General features: G+C 42.3%; 1 protein-coding gene across 1 annotated transcript; it reads right to left on the bottom strand.

Annotated features, from left to right (window-relative positions):
• Positions 1 to 13,796, bottom strand: LOC141174524 (tumor susceptibility gene 101 protein-like). Its single transcript, XM_073659458.1, has 7 exons — positions 13,674 to 13,796; positions 11,211 to 11,295; positions 10,815 to 10,880; positions 7,754 to 7,917; positions 2,648 to 2,771; positions 2,082 to 2,144; positions 1 to 812 (listed from the first exon to the last, which is right to left on the bottom strand). Exons 1-7 carry the CDS (start codon positions 13,713 to 13,715, stop codon positions 643 to 645), a joined length of 714 nt encoding a protein of 237 aa, XP_073515559.1. The 5' UTR covers positions 13,716 to 13,796; the 3' UTR covers positions 1 to 642.
• Between the last annotated feature and the right edge of the window lie 107 nt (positions 13,797 to 13,903).

The following is a 13,903-nucleotide window of genomic DNA, read 5'->3' on the forward strand; positions in this document are numbered from 1 at the left end:
TAATTTTAAGTTGTTTTTATTGAGTTAAAAAACATATATATATATTGAAACATTCCTAAATTCACAGCATTACGGTCTTGAAAGAACAGAACATCTTGTACTAACAAGAACAGTTTCAAAAGGAGTTGAACAAAAAAGTTCAATTGAACCAGGGTCCTGAAAATCTTTTTGCTTAACTCTAGCTTCAAATAAAAAGTATCAACGCAAACTTTTCCAATAGAATATTCTCAGATAAATAGTGCAATCCGTACATTATATGCATAGCATAGATAGAGGAAGAGAAAGTCAGGGGATCATGTTAAAGACACAACTGGAAAGGAGAAGAGGCATAACTAAGAATCATGTCCCTCGTAACTATGTGTCATCTTTGTGAAATGTCATTAAATGCAGCATGTAACATAGTATATAAAGAAAAAGTTTTATAAACATCATTTTTACATTCATTAAATTGTCAAATTGTGTAAACGTTTATATCATAATTATACAATGTTATGATAAGTTTTCATCATCTATAAGAGTGCTCTCCATTGTGTTTAGGAACCCGTTCAGTGGTTCGGACGTAAGCCATGACGGGGTCACTGAACGGGATCCTAAAGGCAATGTGAAAGCACTCTAAGAATGAAACAAATGAATTGAGCAAATTCACAACTCTTTGGCCTTCAAAGCCAAAAGTTTGGCCTCTGTGTCATTGACGATCTGTTTTATCTTCTGAAGGCAGTCGAGGTATATGTCAATCGCCTGCGGGTTTTCAGGGTCGACATCTTCTGGCTGAGGCAGAGCCAATAGTTTATCTGTAGAGATTACAGCAGAATCTAAGAAAATAGGGAGAAAAAAAGAAAGAGGATTACTATACCTATAATAAAATGCAAAGAGAGGTCTACAAGACCATCTGGAGCCCCTTTATAACTTAAGTAGTCCCCCTTGTAAAATAAAAATAACAGATGCTGTCCTCCCGCACCGGCGCCTTCCAGCTATATAAGCGCCGGGTCTCAAGTGACACTGTTATGCCATGTTACAGTGGCCATTTTGGGCTGATGCGCTCTAACTTCTTCCGCTCGTCTGACATTCATCCGAGATAAGTACGAGCACTGCAGCCCGATTGCGGCCGCTGACTGTTCTGCCATGCGAGTCCTGCCGCCAACGTAACAAGCCCCGGCATCGTTGGAACGGTGCTACTTCGGGAGGCGAGTATCTGTTATTTTTATTTTACAAGGGGAACTATTTAATTTAAAAAATGAGTTCTCCAAGTAGTGGGCGATCCCTTTAAGATTAGGTTGATATGATGTATATTTGATGCAGATTTTAATATGAAGCCTGCAGTGTTTCTGCATTTACAAAATGGGCATATTTTTCACACTTCTTAATCAATTTTTATTTGCATGTTTTTTGGGGTTGCAGAAATGGACCAAAAAAAAAAAAACCCAAATAGGATACCAAGCTAGTGGTTTAATCTGCGGATTTAAAGTCCCATTGAAACGAATAGAAAAAATTCTGCACTAAAAAGGTGCGTATAAAGAGATTATTGAAAAAAAAAAAATTCTGTACCAAATGAATATTGCAGCATGTGGATGAGAAAAATCTGGAACCCATCCTCTTTGCTTGTATAAATAAAATGCTGCAAATTTTATGAAGAGAAAATCCACCAAATATGTGTGGGATAGTTTTGAAGCTATGAATAGGAATAATGCCCAGCTTCACCCCTTCCAGATACCGCTCCTGTACATGCCCGGGAGCGATTGTTCATCAAGGTGGACGGATTGGGCACCACTGCATGTTCTCTCCATATGGACACATCAGTGGCCATAAAGAATGTAAACTAGGGGTGAACACAAACTACTGGGTTTTTAATTTCTCTGAAACATTAAAAAACAGAAAATTCAAGGAAAATTACACATTTTCTATTATTTGTCTGTGGTTATGTCCCTCAATCAGACAAGGCAAAAGCCATTTACAGAGGTCCAGATTCTGTATGGACGTATGCCCGACTCTTGAAATGTTAGTTTCTGGGTATTACAGTGAATACATATATAAAAGAAACAAATCAGATAATAATCAGATGATATTTTCTCAGCCATTAATACTTGTATATAAATCTTTCACTTCTGCACTTGCACAGGCGTCATCTTGAGCCACGGTTGGAGGAGCTGCAGAAGATAAAATAATATCTATTATCAGCCACATGAATATTATAAAGAAAAGTTTACATCTTGCAAATTTTTTGTTCTGTCACTCATGGGTGAATGCCCGGTCCAGATCTTGCACCGGGGCCCATCAAACTCTAGTTACACCACTGACTGCAGGTAACAGTAAAGCCCTTTAATAGAGCGATCTAGAAAAACTATTACACTGCAAAGCTCAAGACTAGTTTTCTTTAGAAACTGTATGCTTTAATGTTTTTACACTTCTTTCCCCATCAAGGTACCGAATGGCATCTAGAAGAGTCGTACCTTCCGTCCCATTAGTTATAACCTGGACCTGGCTGTGTATTATAGTTGGGCGCCAACCGCTAATGGCCTGAAGTGACCGCCCCCATGCCGCTATATGGGGCAGCCTTATCCACATGGGAAGCAGAGGCCGAAATGAGAATCCGAGCACAGTCTTGACTTTGGCTGTTACTTATTACCTAGCAAAGGCTGACAAAACTCACTTTTTGGAAGTTCGGCTACCAGGCTCAAGAATAAAGCGGATTCAGGAGATCGAGAGAAAACTGGTGGCTCCTCTCCAAATACGACAATAAGGATCTGAATTAACCCCAAAAGGTCTGACGGAGGCTGTGGAGAGGGAATACAGCAATGACTACCCTGCACTGGACGCTGTACTCACCGGTGCCCTGCGGGTCCGGCACATTCTCACTGAGTCACGTTCTGTGCTGCTCTTCACAACCAGAGGATTTCGGTCCTAAATGACAGCTCTGAACTATTTTGCGTATATGGTGGTTTCAAAAGGTCTTAATATTTTATCTGGAAAGCTAGCACAACAATCTAACACTTTTTCATCTTTCTTAATTGCACCAAGATTAAAGTACACAAAAATGTAAAAAAATACATATACATATATATATATACATATATATATATATATATACACACATACATATATATATATATATATATATATTCTCATTTAAAGATTTTTCTGTATTTTCATGACTATGAAAATTGTACATTCACACTGAAGGCATCAAAACTATGAATTAACACATGTGGAATTATATACTTAACAAAAAAGTGTGAAACAACTGAAAATATGTCTTATATTCTAGGTTCTTCAAAGTAGCCACCTTTTGCTTTGATGACTGCTTTGCACACTCTTGGCATTCTCTTGATGAGCTTCAACAGGTAGTCACCGGAAATGGTTTTCACTTCACAGGTGTGCCCTGTCAGGTTTAATAAGTGGGATTTCTTGCCTTATAAATGGGGTTGGGGCCATCAGTTGTGTTGTGCAGAAGTCTGGTGGATACACAGCTGATAGTCCTACTGAATAGACTGTTAGAATTTGTATTATGGCAAGAAAAAAAGCAGCTAAGTAAAGAAAAACGAGTGGCCATCATTACTTTAAGAAATGAAGGTCAGTCAGTCCGAAAAATTGGGCAAACTTTGAAACTGTCCCCAAGTGCAGTAGCAAAAACCATCAAGCGCTACAAAGAAACTGGCTCACATGAGGACCGCCCCTGGAAAGGAAGACCAAGAGTCACCTCTGCTTCTGAGGATAAGTTTATCTGAGTCACCAGCCTCAGAAATCGCAGGTTAACAGCAGCTCAGATTAGAGACCAGGTCAATGACATACAGAGTTCTAGCAGCAGACACATCTCTACAACAACTGTTAAGAGGAGACTTTGTGCAGCAGGCCTTCATGGTAAAATAGCTGCTAGGAAACCACTGCTAAGGACAGGCAACAAGCAGAAGAGACTTTTTTTGGGCTAAAGAACACAAGGAATGGACATTAGACCAATGGAAATCTGTGCTTTGGTCTGATGAGTCCAAATTTGAGATCTTTGGTTCCAACCACCGTGTCTTTGTGCGACGCAGAAAAGGTGAACGGATGGACTCTACATGCCTGGTTCCCACCGTGAAGCATGGAGGAGGAGGTGTGATGGTGTGGGGGTGCTTTGCTGGTGTCACTGTTGGGGATTTATTCAAAATTGAAGGCATACTGAACCAGCATGTCTACCACAGCATCTTGCAGCAGCATGCTATTCCATCCGGTTTGCGTTTAGTTGGACCATCATTTATTTTTCAACAGGACAATGACCCAAAACACACCTCCAGGCTGTGTAAGGGCTATTTGACCAAGAAGGAGAGTGATGGGGTGCTACGCCAGATGACCTGGCCTCCACAGTCACCAGACTTGAACCCAATCGAGATGGTTTGGGGTGAGCTGGACCGCAGAGTGAAAGCAAAAGGGCCAACAAGTGCTAAGCATCTCTGGGAACTCCTTCAAGATTGTTGCTGCTAGAACTCTGTGTGTCATTGACCTGGTCTCTAATCTGAGCTGCTGTTAACCTGCGATTTCTGAGGCTGGTGACTCCGATAAACTTATCCTCAGAAGCAGAGGTGACTCTTGGTCGTCCTTTCCAGGGGCGGTCCTCATGTGAGCCAGTTTCTTTGTAGCGCTTGATGGTTTTTGCTACTGCACTTGGGGACAGTTTCAAAGTTTGCCCAATTTTTTGGACTGACTGACCTTCATTTCTTAAAGTAATGATGGCCACTCGTTTTTCTTTACTTAGCTGCTTTTTTCTTGCCATAATACAAATTCTAACAGTCTATTCAGTAGGACTATCAGCTGTGTATCCACAAGACTTCTGCACAACACAACTGATGATCCCAACCCCATTTATAAGGCAAGAAATCCCACTTCTTAAACCTGACAGGGCTCACCTGTGAAGTGAAAACCATTTCCGGTGACTACCGCTTGAAGCTCATCAAGAGAATGCCAAGAGTGTGCAAAGCAGTCATCAAAGCAAAAGGTGGCTACTTTGAAGAACCTAGAATATAAGACATATTTTCAGTTGTTTCACACTCTTTTGTTAAGTATATAATTCCACATGTGTTAATTCATAGTTTTGATGCCTTTGGTGTGACTGTACAATTTTCATAGTCATGAAAATACAGAAAAATCTTTAAAATGAGAAGGTGTGTCCAAACTTTTGGTCTGTACTGTATATATGCATGTATCTCAAAAGAATGCAGCAGCACTCCATATGGCCAAGATGTTTTCCTCAGCAACAAGTACTTACAAAAAACGAAGGTTTTTAGCGCATAAATTGGCCAATTCATGTGCGCCCATCAACCACGGCAAGGTAACCTCCCCCAGATGGGTAACTACTCTGCCTTCCATGCCACTTTTGGGCTACAAGCCTACAACTAAACAGACAAACATGTCTTCTTCTGGGCTAAAACACCTACATTTAAAGGGCAAGCAGAACTGTTTGTACATCACCTGCTGGTTAATGGGAGGAGGCCATATGGAGTGCTGCTGCATTCTTTTGATATATTTTATAGTTACAGCAGCTGGCACCAGTTCAATGTGATGGTCAGGTTTCTCTGGTTTGTTTGTATATGTATGTATAATATACATATATTTTTTTGTTTTCTTTTTGGAAATGGAAACTGACGACAAAATAAAACTAATAGCAACCAACAAAGAAATCGCTGGAGACATGCCTTATTAATATTGAGTAATATTCAAACAAAAAGAAAAGGCAATAAAAATATCAAAAATATATCCATTTATTATAGACATCTTAAATTTAAATGAATACAAGACAAGGCGTCTTAAAAAAAAGGTTATGGAAGAACACCAGAAGGGGATAAGGTAAGTATAGAGACTAAAAATTAAGTAATATTAATCCCAAATCAAGCAAAAGAAGTAGACCACAATTATCATGTATCATGGGCAATTTATATAAAGGCAATTAAATGAATATAAGATGAAAGTGCACAGAGGCAGATTGGGCAGAAATTTTAAATAAATATGTATATAACCAGCAGTATATAAGTAAAGATGATGAGTCTAATGCAAGTGCAATGGCTAATAAATATTTTAGATCAGCCCATATAATATACATCCACTTAGGTCCAGAACTATTTGGACAGTGACACAAGTTTTGGCATTTTTGCTGTTTACCAAAACATATTCACGATCCAGTTCTATAATCAATATGGGCTTAAAGTGCCGACTCTCCGCTTTAATTTGAGGGTACTGACATCCTAATTGGAGGAAGGGTCTGGGAATTACAGCTCTTTAATATGTAGATGCCTCTTTTTCAAGAGACCAAAAGTAATAGGACAATTATCTCTAATGCTCTTTAATGGGCTTTTCCCTCGTTAATCCATCAATGAAGCAGGTAAAAGGTCTGGAGCTGATTCCAGGTGTGGCATTTGCATTTGGAAGCTGTTGCTGTGAACCTACAACATACGGTCAAAGTAGCACTCAATGGAAGATAAACAGACAATCATTAGGCTGAAAAAAAGAAGAAGAAATCCATCAAAGAGGTAGCAGATATGTTAGGAGTGGCCAAATCAACAGTTTGATACATTCTGCAAAAAAAAAAAGAGCACACAGGTGAGCTTGGGAACTCAAAAAGGCTTGGACTTCCACGGAAGACAACAGCGGTGGATGATCGCAGAATCCTTTCCATGGTGAAGAAGAATCCCTTCACAACATCCACCTAAGTGAAGACCACTCTCCAGGAAGTCGGTGTCTCAGTAGTCTACCATAAAGAGAAAACTTCATGAGAGCAAATAAAGAGGGTCCACCAAAAGGTGTGCAAACCAGTAATCAGCCTTAAAAATAGAAAGGCCAAATTAGACTTTGCCCAAAAAAAAAAAACATCTAAAGAAGCCGCCCAGTTGTGGAAAAGCAAAACTAAGATCAACCTGTACCAGAATGATGGGAAGAAAAAAGTATGGAGAAGGTTTGGAACGGCTCCTGATCCTCGGCACAGCACGCCCTCTGTAACACATGGTGGAGGCAGTGCGATGGCGTGGGCATGCATGGGTTCCAATGGCACCGGGTCACCAGTGGTTATTGATGATGTGACTGAAGACTGAAGCAGCCGGATGAATTGTGTGTGTACAGGGCGATGCTTTCTGCTCAGATTCAGCCAAATGCAGCAAGAATAATTGGACGACATTTCACAGGACAGACGGACAATAACCCAAAACAGCCTGCGAAAGCAAAAAAGAGGAATATTCGGCAATGGCCGAGTCATCGCTAGATCCCAAACCCAACAAGCTGCATTTCATAGGCTGAAGACAAAAATTAAGGCCAAAAGACCCACACACAAGCAACAACTGAAGTCACTGCGGTGAAGGCAGAAAAGCCTCACAAAGGAGGAAACTCAGTGTTTGGTGAGGTCCATGGCTTCCAGACTTCAGGCTGTCATTACTGCAAAGGATTCTATACAAAGTATTAAAGATGAACATTTTATTTATGGTAAAGTTAATTTGTCCAATTACTTTTGAGCCCCTGAAATGAGGAGGCTTTGTAGAAAAATGGTTGCAATTCCTAAACATTTCCCAGGATATTTTTGTTTACCTGAAAGTCTCTACTTCAATTGCATCTCAGTTGTTTCATTCTAAATTAAAAAAAAAGTGGCCTGCAGAGGTGAAATCACGAAGATTCGGTCACTGTCCAAATATTTCTGGACCTAACTCTATCTGTACACAGATGACCCCCACAGGGCAGACAGAAACCTGGGACCGAACATAAATCCTCCCTGAGGACACTTTTTGCAGGCGACCGTACTCACGTGTTTCCATTCGTGCAGATACGGGAGGTAGATCTTGCCGTTAGCGTCTACATGTTTTCCGGTTTTTATGGTCATCGTACTGGTGGGTTTAACAAAGCAGATTGGGGGCGTGTGGGGGTAGGTGTCCAGCAGCCAGAGACATAAGGGAATATTGTATGTGTTACCTAAAGCAAATGGAAATAGATGAGTGAGAACGTCTGATACTTAACTAGATGCAGAGCTGCCCGCACAATCTCCATAGTGCAGCCTGTGGTTCTCCAGCATGCCCCGAAGGTCACAAACAGAGTTGGAGAGGTGGGATGAAAATCATGGACCATACTTCAAAGTCCTGGACAATTTCTCCTTAGATTGTATTTATATGATTAGGTCAGGGACAGTCATGGCCGAAAGTCTTGGCACCCTTGAAATTGTTCCAGAAAAAGCTTTTGGGTACTCACCATAAAATCGGAGTCTTCACTGGTGGACACAGGAAACCATGGGTGCATGCTGCTGTGGCTAGAAGGATGACACTAGGCAAAAAAAAAAAAAGTTATCTCCTCCTCAGTAGTATACACCCACCGACCGGAGCCAAGTGTGAAAGCAGTAGGAGAAAAAACCTGGAATAAAATACAGACTGGCCCAACAAAGGCAATTAGAAAGGGAGGGTGCTGTGTCCCCCAATGAAAGCTCCAAAAAGAGATTTTATGGTGAGTACCCAAAATCTTCGTTCCTCTATTGCTTCATTGGGGGACACAGTAAACCATGGGATGTCCCAAAGAAGTCCCCAAGGGTGGGAAGAGAAAGGACCAGCAAAATGTAAGAGCCAAGGCCAGAATCTCAGGAGGAAACCAACCACTGTACTATGCAAAATCTTTCTGTCCTGGCCCGAAAATGCCAAAGAAGGAGGAAGAAGGTCAGTACTCTGTAGAACCTGGAAAAGGTAAGAACGGATAGCTAAGAAGCAGCCTAGAGAGCTGCTAATAGAGGCCTGACGACGAATGGAGCAGTCGGTCCCAGGCCCAGATGAAGAAAGCAGGAACAACAGTGATGGCACTCTGTCCCTTGCCCATATGCGTCCAGAATGGTGGAGTGGATCCACACCAGAAGACCTTTATGAAGACTCTAGATCACGAACAGGGAATCTGAGTGTCTGAAAAATCTGTTCGACAGATAGGGGCACTGAGACACTCTGACCAGTTACATCTATCCTAGAGATCAGTCAGAAGGACAAGAATGGAGCAAGAGAAGGCCATCTCCCATAAGGAAGAGAAGGCAAACGCCGGGCCAGAAGAAGGTTAGGAAGGGAGGGCGACAAGACACGGCTGTCAGCTTGAGACTCGCCCATGAAAGAGATCATCGCCAGAAGAACTTTCTAAGAATCAAGGAAGAATGACTAGAAAGGGAAAAAAGTTAAAAGTCCTGTGAAGTGTTCAGAACCGGATGAGGGCCCCTAAAGATCCACAGGAGGCCACTAGAGATTTACCAAGCGTGCGCACCCTACAGGAAAGCTCAAACGGAGTAAAAGGAAACTAGTTTCCTTTGAAAGTCAGGTAGGAACCTGACCTTAGGGAGCGGAGAAACAAACCGGTCTCAAGGTCCGACAACAAGAAGGCCAAGAGGCAGCAAGCAGTGCTGTGGAGTCGGTAAGCCAGACCTCCGACTCCAACTCAAACTCTTCAATTTCCATGACACAGACTCCAACTCCGACTCCACGACTCCCTCATACACGGCTCAAGTTTAAGTGATAAATTTACTGTAGCACAGATTCATCTCAGCTAAAAGTCTAGACCCTTAGATCAGGAATAGGACAGACATTTATAGGACATTTCATAACTTTCCCAAATTCTTATGAAAAAAATATTCCCCCCAAACTGCATTGAACTATTGTACCCATTTTATTATATATTTTAGGAGTTGGAGTCAGTCCATTTTATACCGACTCAGATTCCACCAAAATGGACACCGACTCTACAGCCCTGGGAGCAAGGAGGAATGGAAGAGATGAAATAAGAGGGTTTCCCAGCTTAGATCACGATCAAGACCTGATAGGAGGATCCGGAGCTTCATCGCTGCAGTTCACGAGCCAGGCTGTGCAACCCCTCTGCTGACACAGAGACATAAAAAAGCTAGTCTGCAGTTTGCCAAAAATGTATGTGAGTAAGCTAAAATCTTTCTGGAAAAACGTCTTGTGGACTGATGAGATCAAGAGAGAGCTTTTTGGTAAAGCACATCATTCTACTGTTTACCGAAAATGGAATGAGGCCTACAAAGAAAAGAACAATACCTACGGTCAAATATGGTGGAGGTTCAAAGATGTTTTGGGGTTGTTTAGCTGCCTCTGGCACTGGGTGCCTTGACTGTGTACAAGGCATTATGAGATCTGAAGATTACCAAAAAATGTTGGGTCCCAATGTAGTACCCAGTGTCAGAAACCTGGGTTTGCGTCCAAGGTCATGAGTCTTCCAGCAGTACAATAACCTCAAACATACTTCAAAAAGCACCTAAAAAAGGATGGAAACAAAGCACCGGTGAGCTGTGAAGTGGCAGCAATGAGTCCGGATCTAAATCCCATTGATCACCTGTAAAGAGCTTAAAACTGCTTTTGGGATAAGACGCCTTCACATATGAGAGACGTGGAGCAGTTTGCAAAAGAAGAGTGCTCCAAAATACCAGCTGAGATGTGTAAGAAGCTTGTTGGTGGGGATAGGAAGCGATTGATTGGAGTTATTTATTGCATAGGGGTGGGCAACCAAATATTAACTTGAGGGTGCCAACAATTTTGTCCGGCCCGTTTTGGGGGTTTTATGTGAAATTATGTCCAATTTGCCTTTTTTTATGTTTTTTTTTGTGTTGTTCCAATACACACAAAGGAAATAAACATGTATAACAAAACATGAGTAATTGCAATAATTATCTGGAAGAAATACTTCATTTTCGGGAACAATTTTAAGGGTGCCAACACTTCCGGCCATGACTGTATATGACTGATCCCTCGCTCCGCATATTTGCATTGCCCCATCTCTGGGTTAGTTTTGGATGAAGCTTCCCATCTCCCGAATCTCAAAACATAAGAGCAGCTTACCTTTATAGCGTACAGGAATGGTGCCCGAGAGGTTCACGAGTTCTCTGGTGGTGCCATCATTGAAAACTAGAGGTGGAAATACTAAAATAAGTCTAAAGCACAACCCAAAAATCCTGATGGAGAATATCGACAAATATCTACTTAACGATCTAATAGATTGATATAAAAGGATATTTCTAAGGCTAGATCTTCAATATTAGATTGTGGGGGGTAGACACCCAGTACCCCACCCCCCATGATCAGCTGTTATCACCTCCGGCAGAGGTGGCTCTGAATCAGCACAGCTCTGCACGCTGTAGTGTCCGCTGCCGGGTACAGCTCCTTGTATAGCAGCTCCCCCACAGATGTCACCGCACACGCTCTCCTCTCAACCCCCCCCCAAAAAAAAACACTCACCGTAACGGTCAGGTAATGGTTTGAGGTCTCTGTAGAAGCCAATGACATTCATGATCTCCACCACTGACAGATCTCTGTATTTGTACTAAAATGAAGCAGGAAAAAAAAACATTAAAATGACACATTGTGATTCAGCCTTTGATACATCCCTTTAAAAAGAGTCTGTCCGCAAGTTTTTGCTCTGTAATCTGAGGGCAGCATAACATAGGGGCTGAGACACTGATTCCAGCGATGTGTCACTTATAAAGCTGTGTGCTGTTGTTTCAATACAATGAGTGTTTTATCAGCAGGAGATTATCACTGAAGCCTGCAGGAAACCTGGTCCAACCAACTCCCCCCCCCCCCCCAGCAGGGAATAGCAGCTCACGGTCAATAGACAATGTACATATAGGGCCTGGTGTGGGTGGGTTAGCTTTCTTAGCTCTGCTACATCTAACTGATTGTGTCACAACTGCTGCATCCAGTAAACTAAGTGACATATCCCTGGAATCAGGGTCTCTGCCCCAACATTATGGTGATCTCAGATGAGGCAGCAAAAACCTGGTGACAGGTTCCCTTTAACCCCTTTACGTCAAGACCGTGTCCCTGCCTTTGATGTGGGCTCACACACTGAGCTTGCATCTTTCCCCACACATGATGGCTGATTTAATCAGCCATCAAGAGCGGCCAACAGCCGTGGGTGTGTCGGAGAGGAGTGGATTTTTTTAAAAAAATATCTGTCTAACATTCTATGACTAAGGGCTTTGGCCAGAAACGCGTCAGAATGAGCACAGCTTTTATTGTATGGAAATCATTTTAATGGCACGAAAAAAAGTAAAGCTTTTTTTTTTTTTTTAAATCAGCCGCAAGGATCCTTTTCTCTTTTTTCTATTTGTTCTACTCCGGTGGTCTAAGGATTTGGATCAGTCTGAACCTTTCAGGAGCAACTGAATCTCATATCACACGGTGAGGCTTTTCCTTCTTTTTCCTTTGGTCAGGTCTTTTCTTGCTGATCTGGCTTGATCTGCAAACACTGATTACACAAGACGGATTTCTTCACCTCAAGCATGATATTAATCAGTGCAGCAGCCCCAACAAGGTAAATAAAAAAAAAAAAAAAAAAAACAATTGTGGAATTGCACTTTTTTTTGCAATTTCACTGCACTTTGAATTTTTTTCCCATTTTCCAGTACGTTATATGGTAAAATCAATGGTGTCATTCAAAACTACAACTCGTCCCGCAAAAACAAACAAACCCTAATACGGCTATATTTACAGAGAAAGGGAGGAAAAAAGGAAATAAGGAAAATCGCCTGGTGGTGAAGGGGTTAACCCCTTTATGATGTGGTACGTAACAGTACGCACCATGTCATAACCCCTGATTCAGCACGGGCTCCGGAGCTGAGCCCACGCTAAACTGGGCACATGTCAGCCGATCCTTACAGCTGACATGTGCCTGCAAGAGCCACGGGTGGAATCGCGATCCATCCGCGGCTGTTAACAAGTAAAATGCAGCTGTCAATCTTTGACAGCGGCATCTAACAGCGCCGCGCCGGAAGCATGTCACTTACCCCGCCCATCGGTGACCCTGTCACATGATCGCGGGTCACAGATGGGTTGGCATGACAACCCCTGTGGTTGTCATGGCCAGATTGCTATGAGCGCCGCCCAGTGGTCGGCGCTCATCGCAAGGGAGCAAGTCTTCTACATACAGTCGATCTGCTCATTGCCTGTATGTAGCAGAGCCAATCAGGTAATTGCTGCTTCTAGTCTCCCATGGAGACTATTGAAGCAAGTAAAAAAAAAAAAGTATTTAAAAATATAATTTTATATATATATATATATATATATATATATTCACCGCACTTGGAATTTTTTTCTTGTTTTCCAGCACACGATATGGTAAAACCAGTGATGTCGTGCAAAAGTGCAACTCGTCCCGCAAAAAATAAGCCCTCACACGGCCATATTGACAGAAAAATAAAAAGGCTATGGCTCTGGGAGGAAGGGGAGTAAAAAATTAAAACGGAAAATGCTCCGGTCATGAAGGGGTTAAAGGTGATGTTCACCTTGAGAAAAACTGTTTTATGCTTTTAATTATAGAGCAACCAAAGATTATTAATTTGTTAATTTATCTTTCAGCAATAAGAGCTTTTGTTTTTGTGATACCGAGCTCCGAAATAAAGGCCATTGCTACAAGTTAATATGGCTGGCTGCAGTCACCACCAGGGGGAGCTGCTGAATACAATTTATACATTAGAAACAGAATGCGGTGCGCTCCCCCTGGTGGCGGCAGCAGGTAACCATGATTATAGCAAATAGGGGAGCTCCCCCTGAATATACGTTACTTCTGGCTATACCGTCCTCCCGGTATATTAGCATACTGCACGGCTCACAACCGAACCTCTCATACACACTACAGCCAGCTATGCAAGCAGTCATCCCGAGATATGCAGGAAGGCAATGATGGCGGACGCTCCTCACCTTGCTCAGCACTTTCCTGAGCTGCGCCTCTGTCACCGCCATACTGAAGGAAAGTCCCGTCAGAATGAGCCAATAGGAAACACAGCAGTCACAACTTCCGCTCCGCGCTTACGTCACTTCCGTATACACAATAACTCGTTCCCATGGTTACCGAAGACCACGCTGCGTCCGCCATGTTGGATACGGGCAGGTTTCCCTCAATCAGGCGAGATTTTTTTAAGCTTCCTAGA

The sequence above is a fragment of the Phyllobates terribilis genome, unplaced genomic scaffold (genome assembly GCF_046119375.1).
Source record: "Phyllobates terribilis strain yellow unplaced genomic scaffold, ASM4611937v1 Scaffold_13__5_contigs__length_258822181, whole genome shotgun sequence".
In the NCBI taxonomy this organism is placed as follows: domain Eukaryota; kingdom Metazoa; phylum Chordata; class Amphibia; order Anura; family Dendrobatidae; genus Phyllobates; species Phyllobates terribilis.

What these genes read in the sequence shown, in the direction of transcription:
- LOC141174524 (XM_073659458.1), bottom strand. Translation starts at nt 13,715, where the DNA reads ATGGCGGTGACAGAGGCGCAGCTCAGGAAAGTGCTGAGCAAG. An exon ending in ACCATTACCTGACCGTTACG is followed by an intron (nt 10,881 to 11,210) that starts GTGAGTGTTTTT and finishes TTCCACCTCTAG; the next exon opens with TTTTCAATGATGGCACCACC. An exon ending in CATTCCTGTACGCTATAAAG is followed by an intron (nt 7,918 to 10,814) that starts GTAAGCTGCTCT and finishes CATTTGCTTTAG; the next exon opens with GTAACACATACAATATTCCC.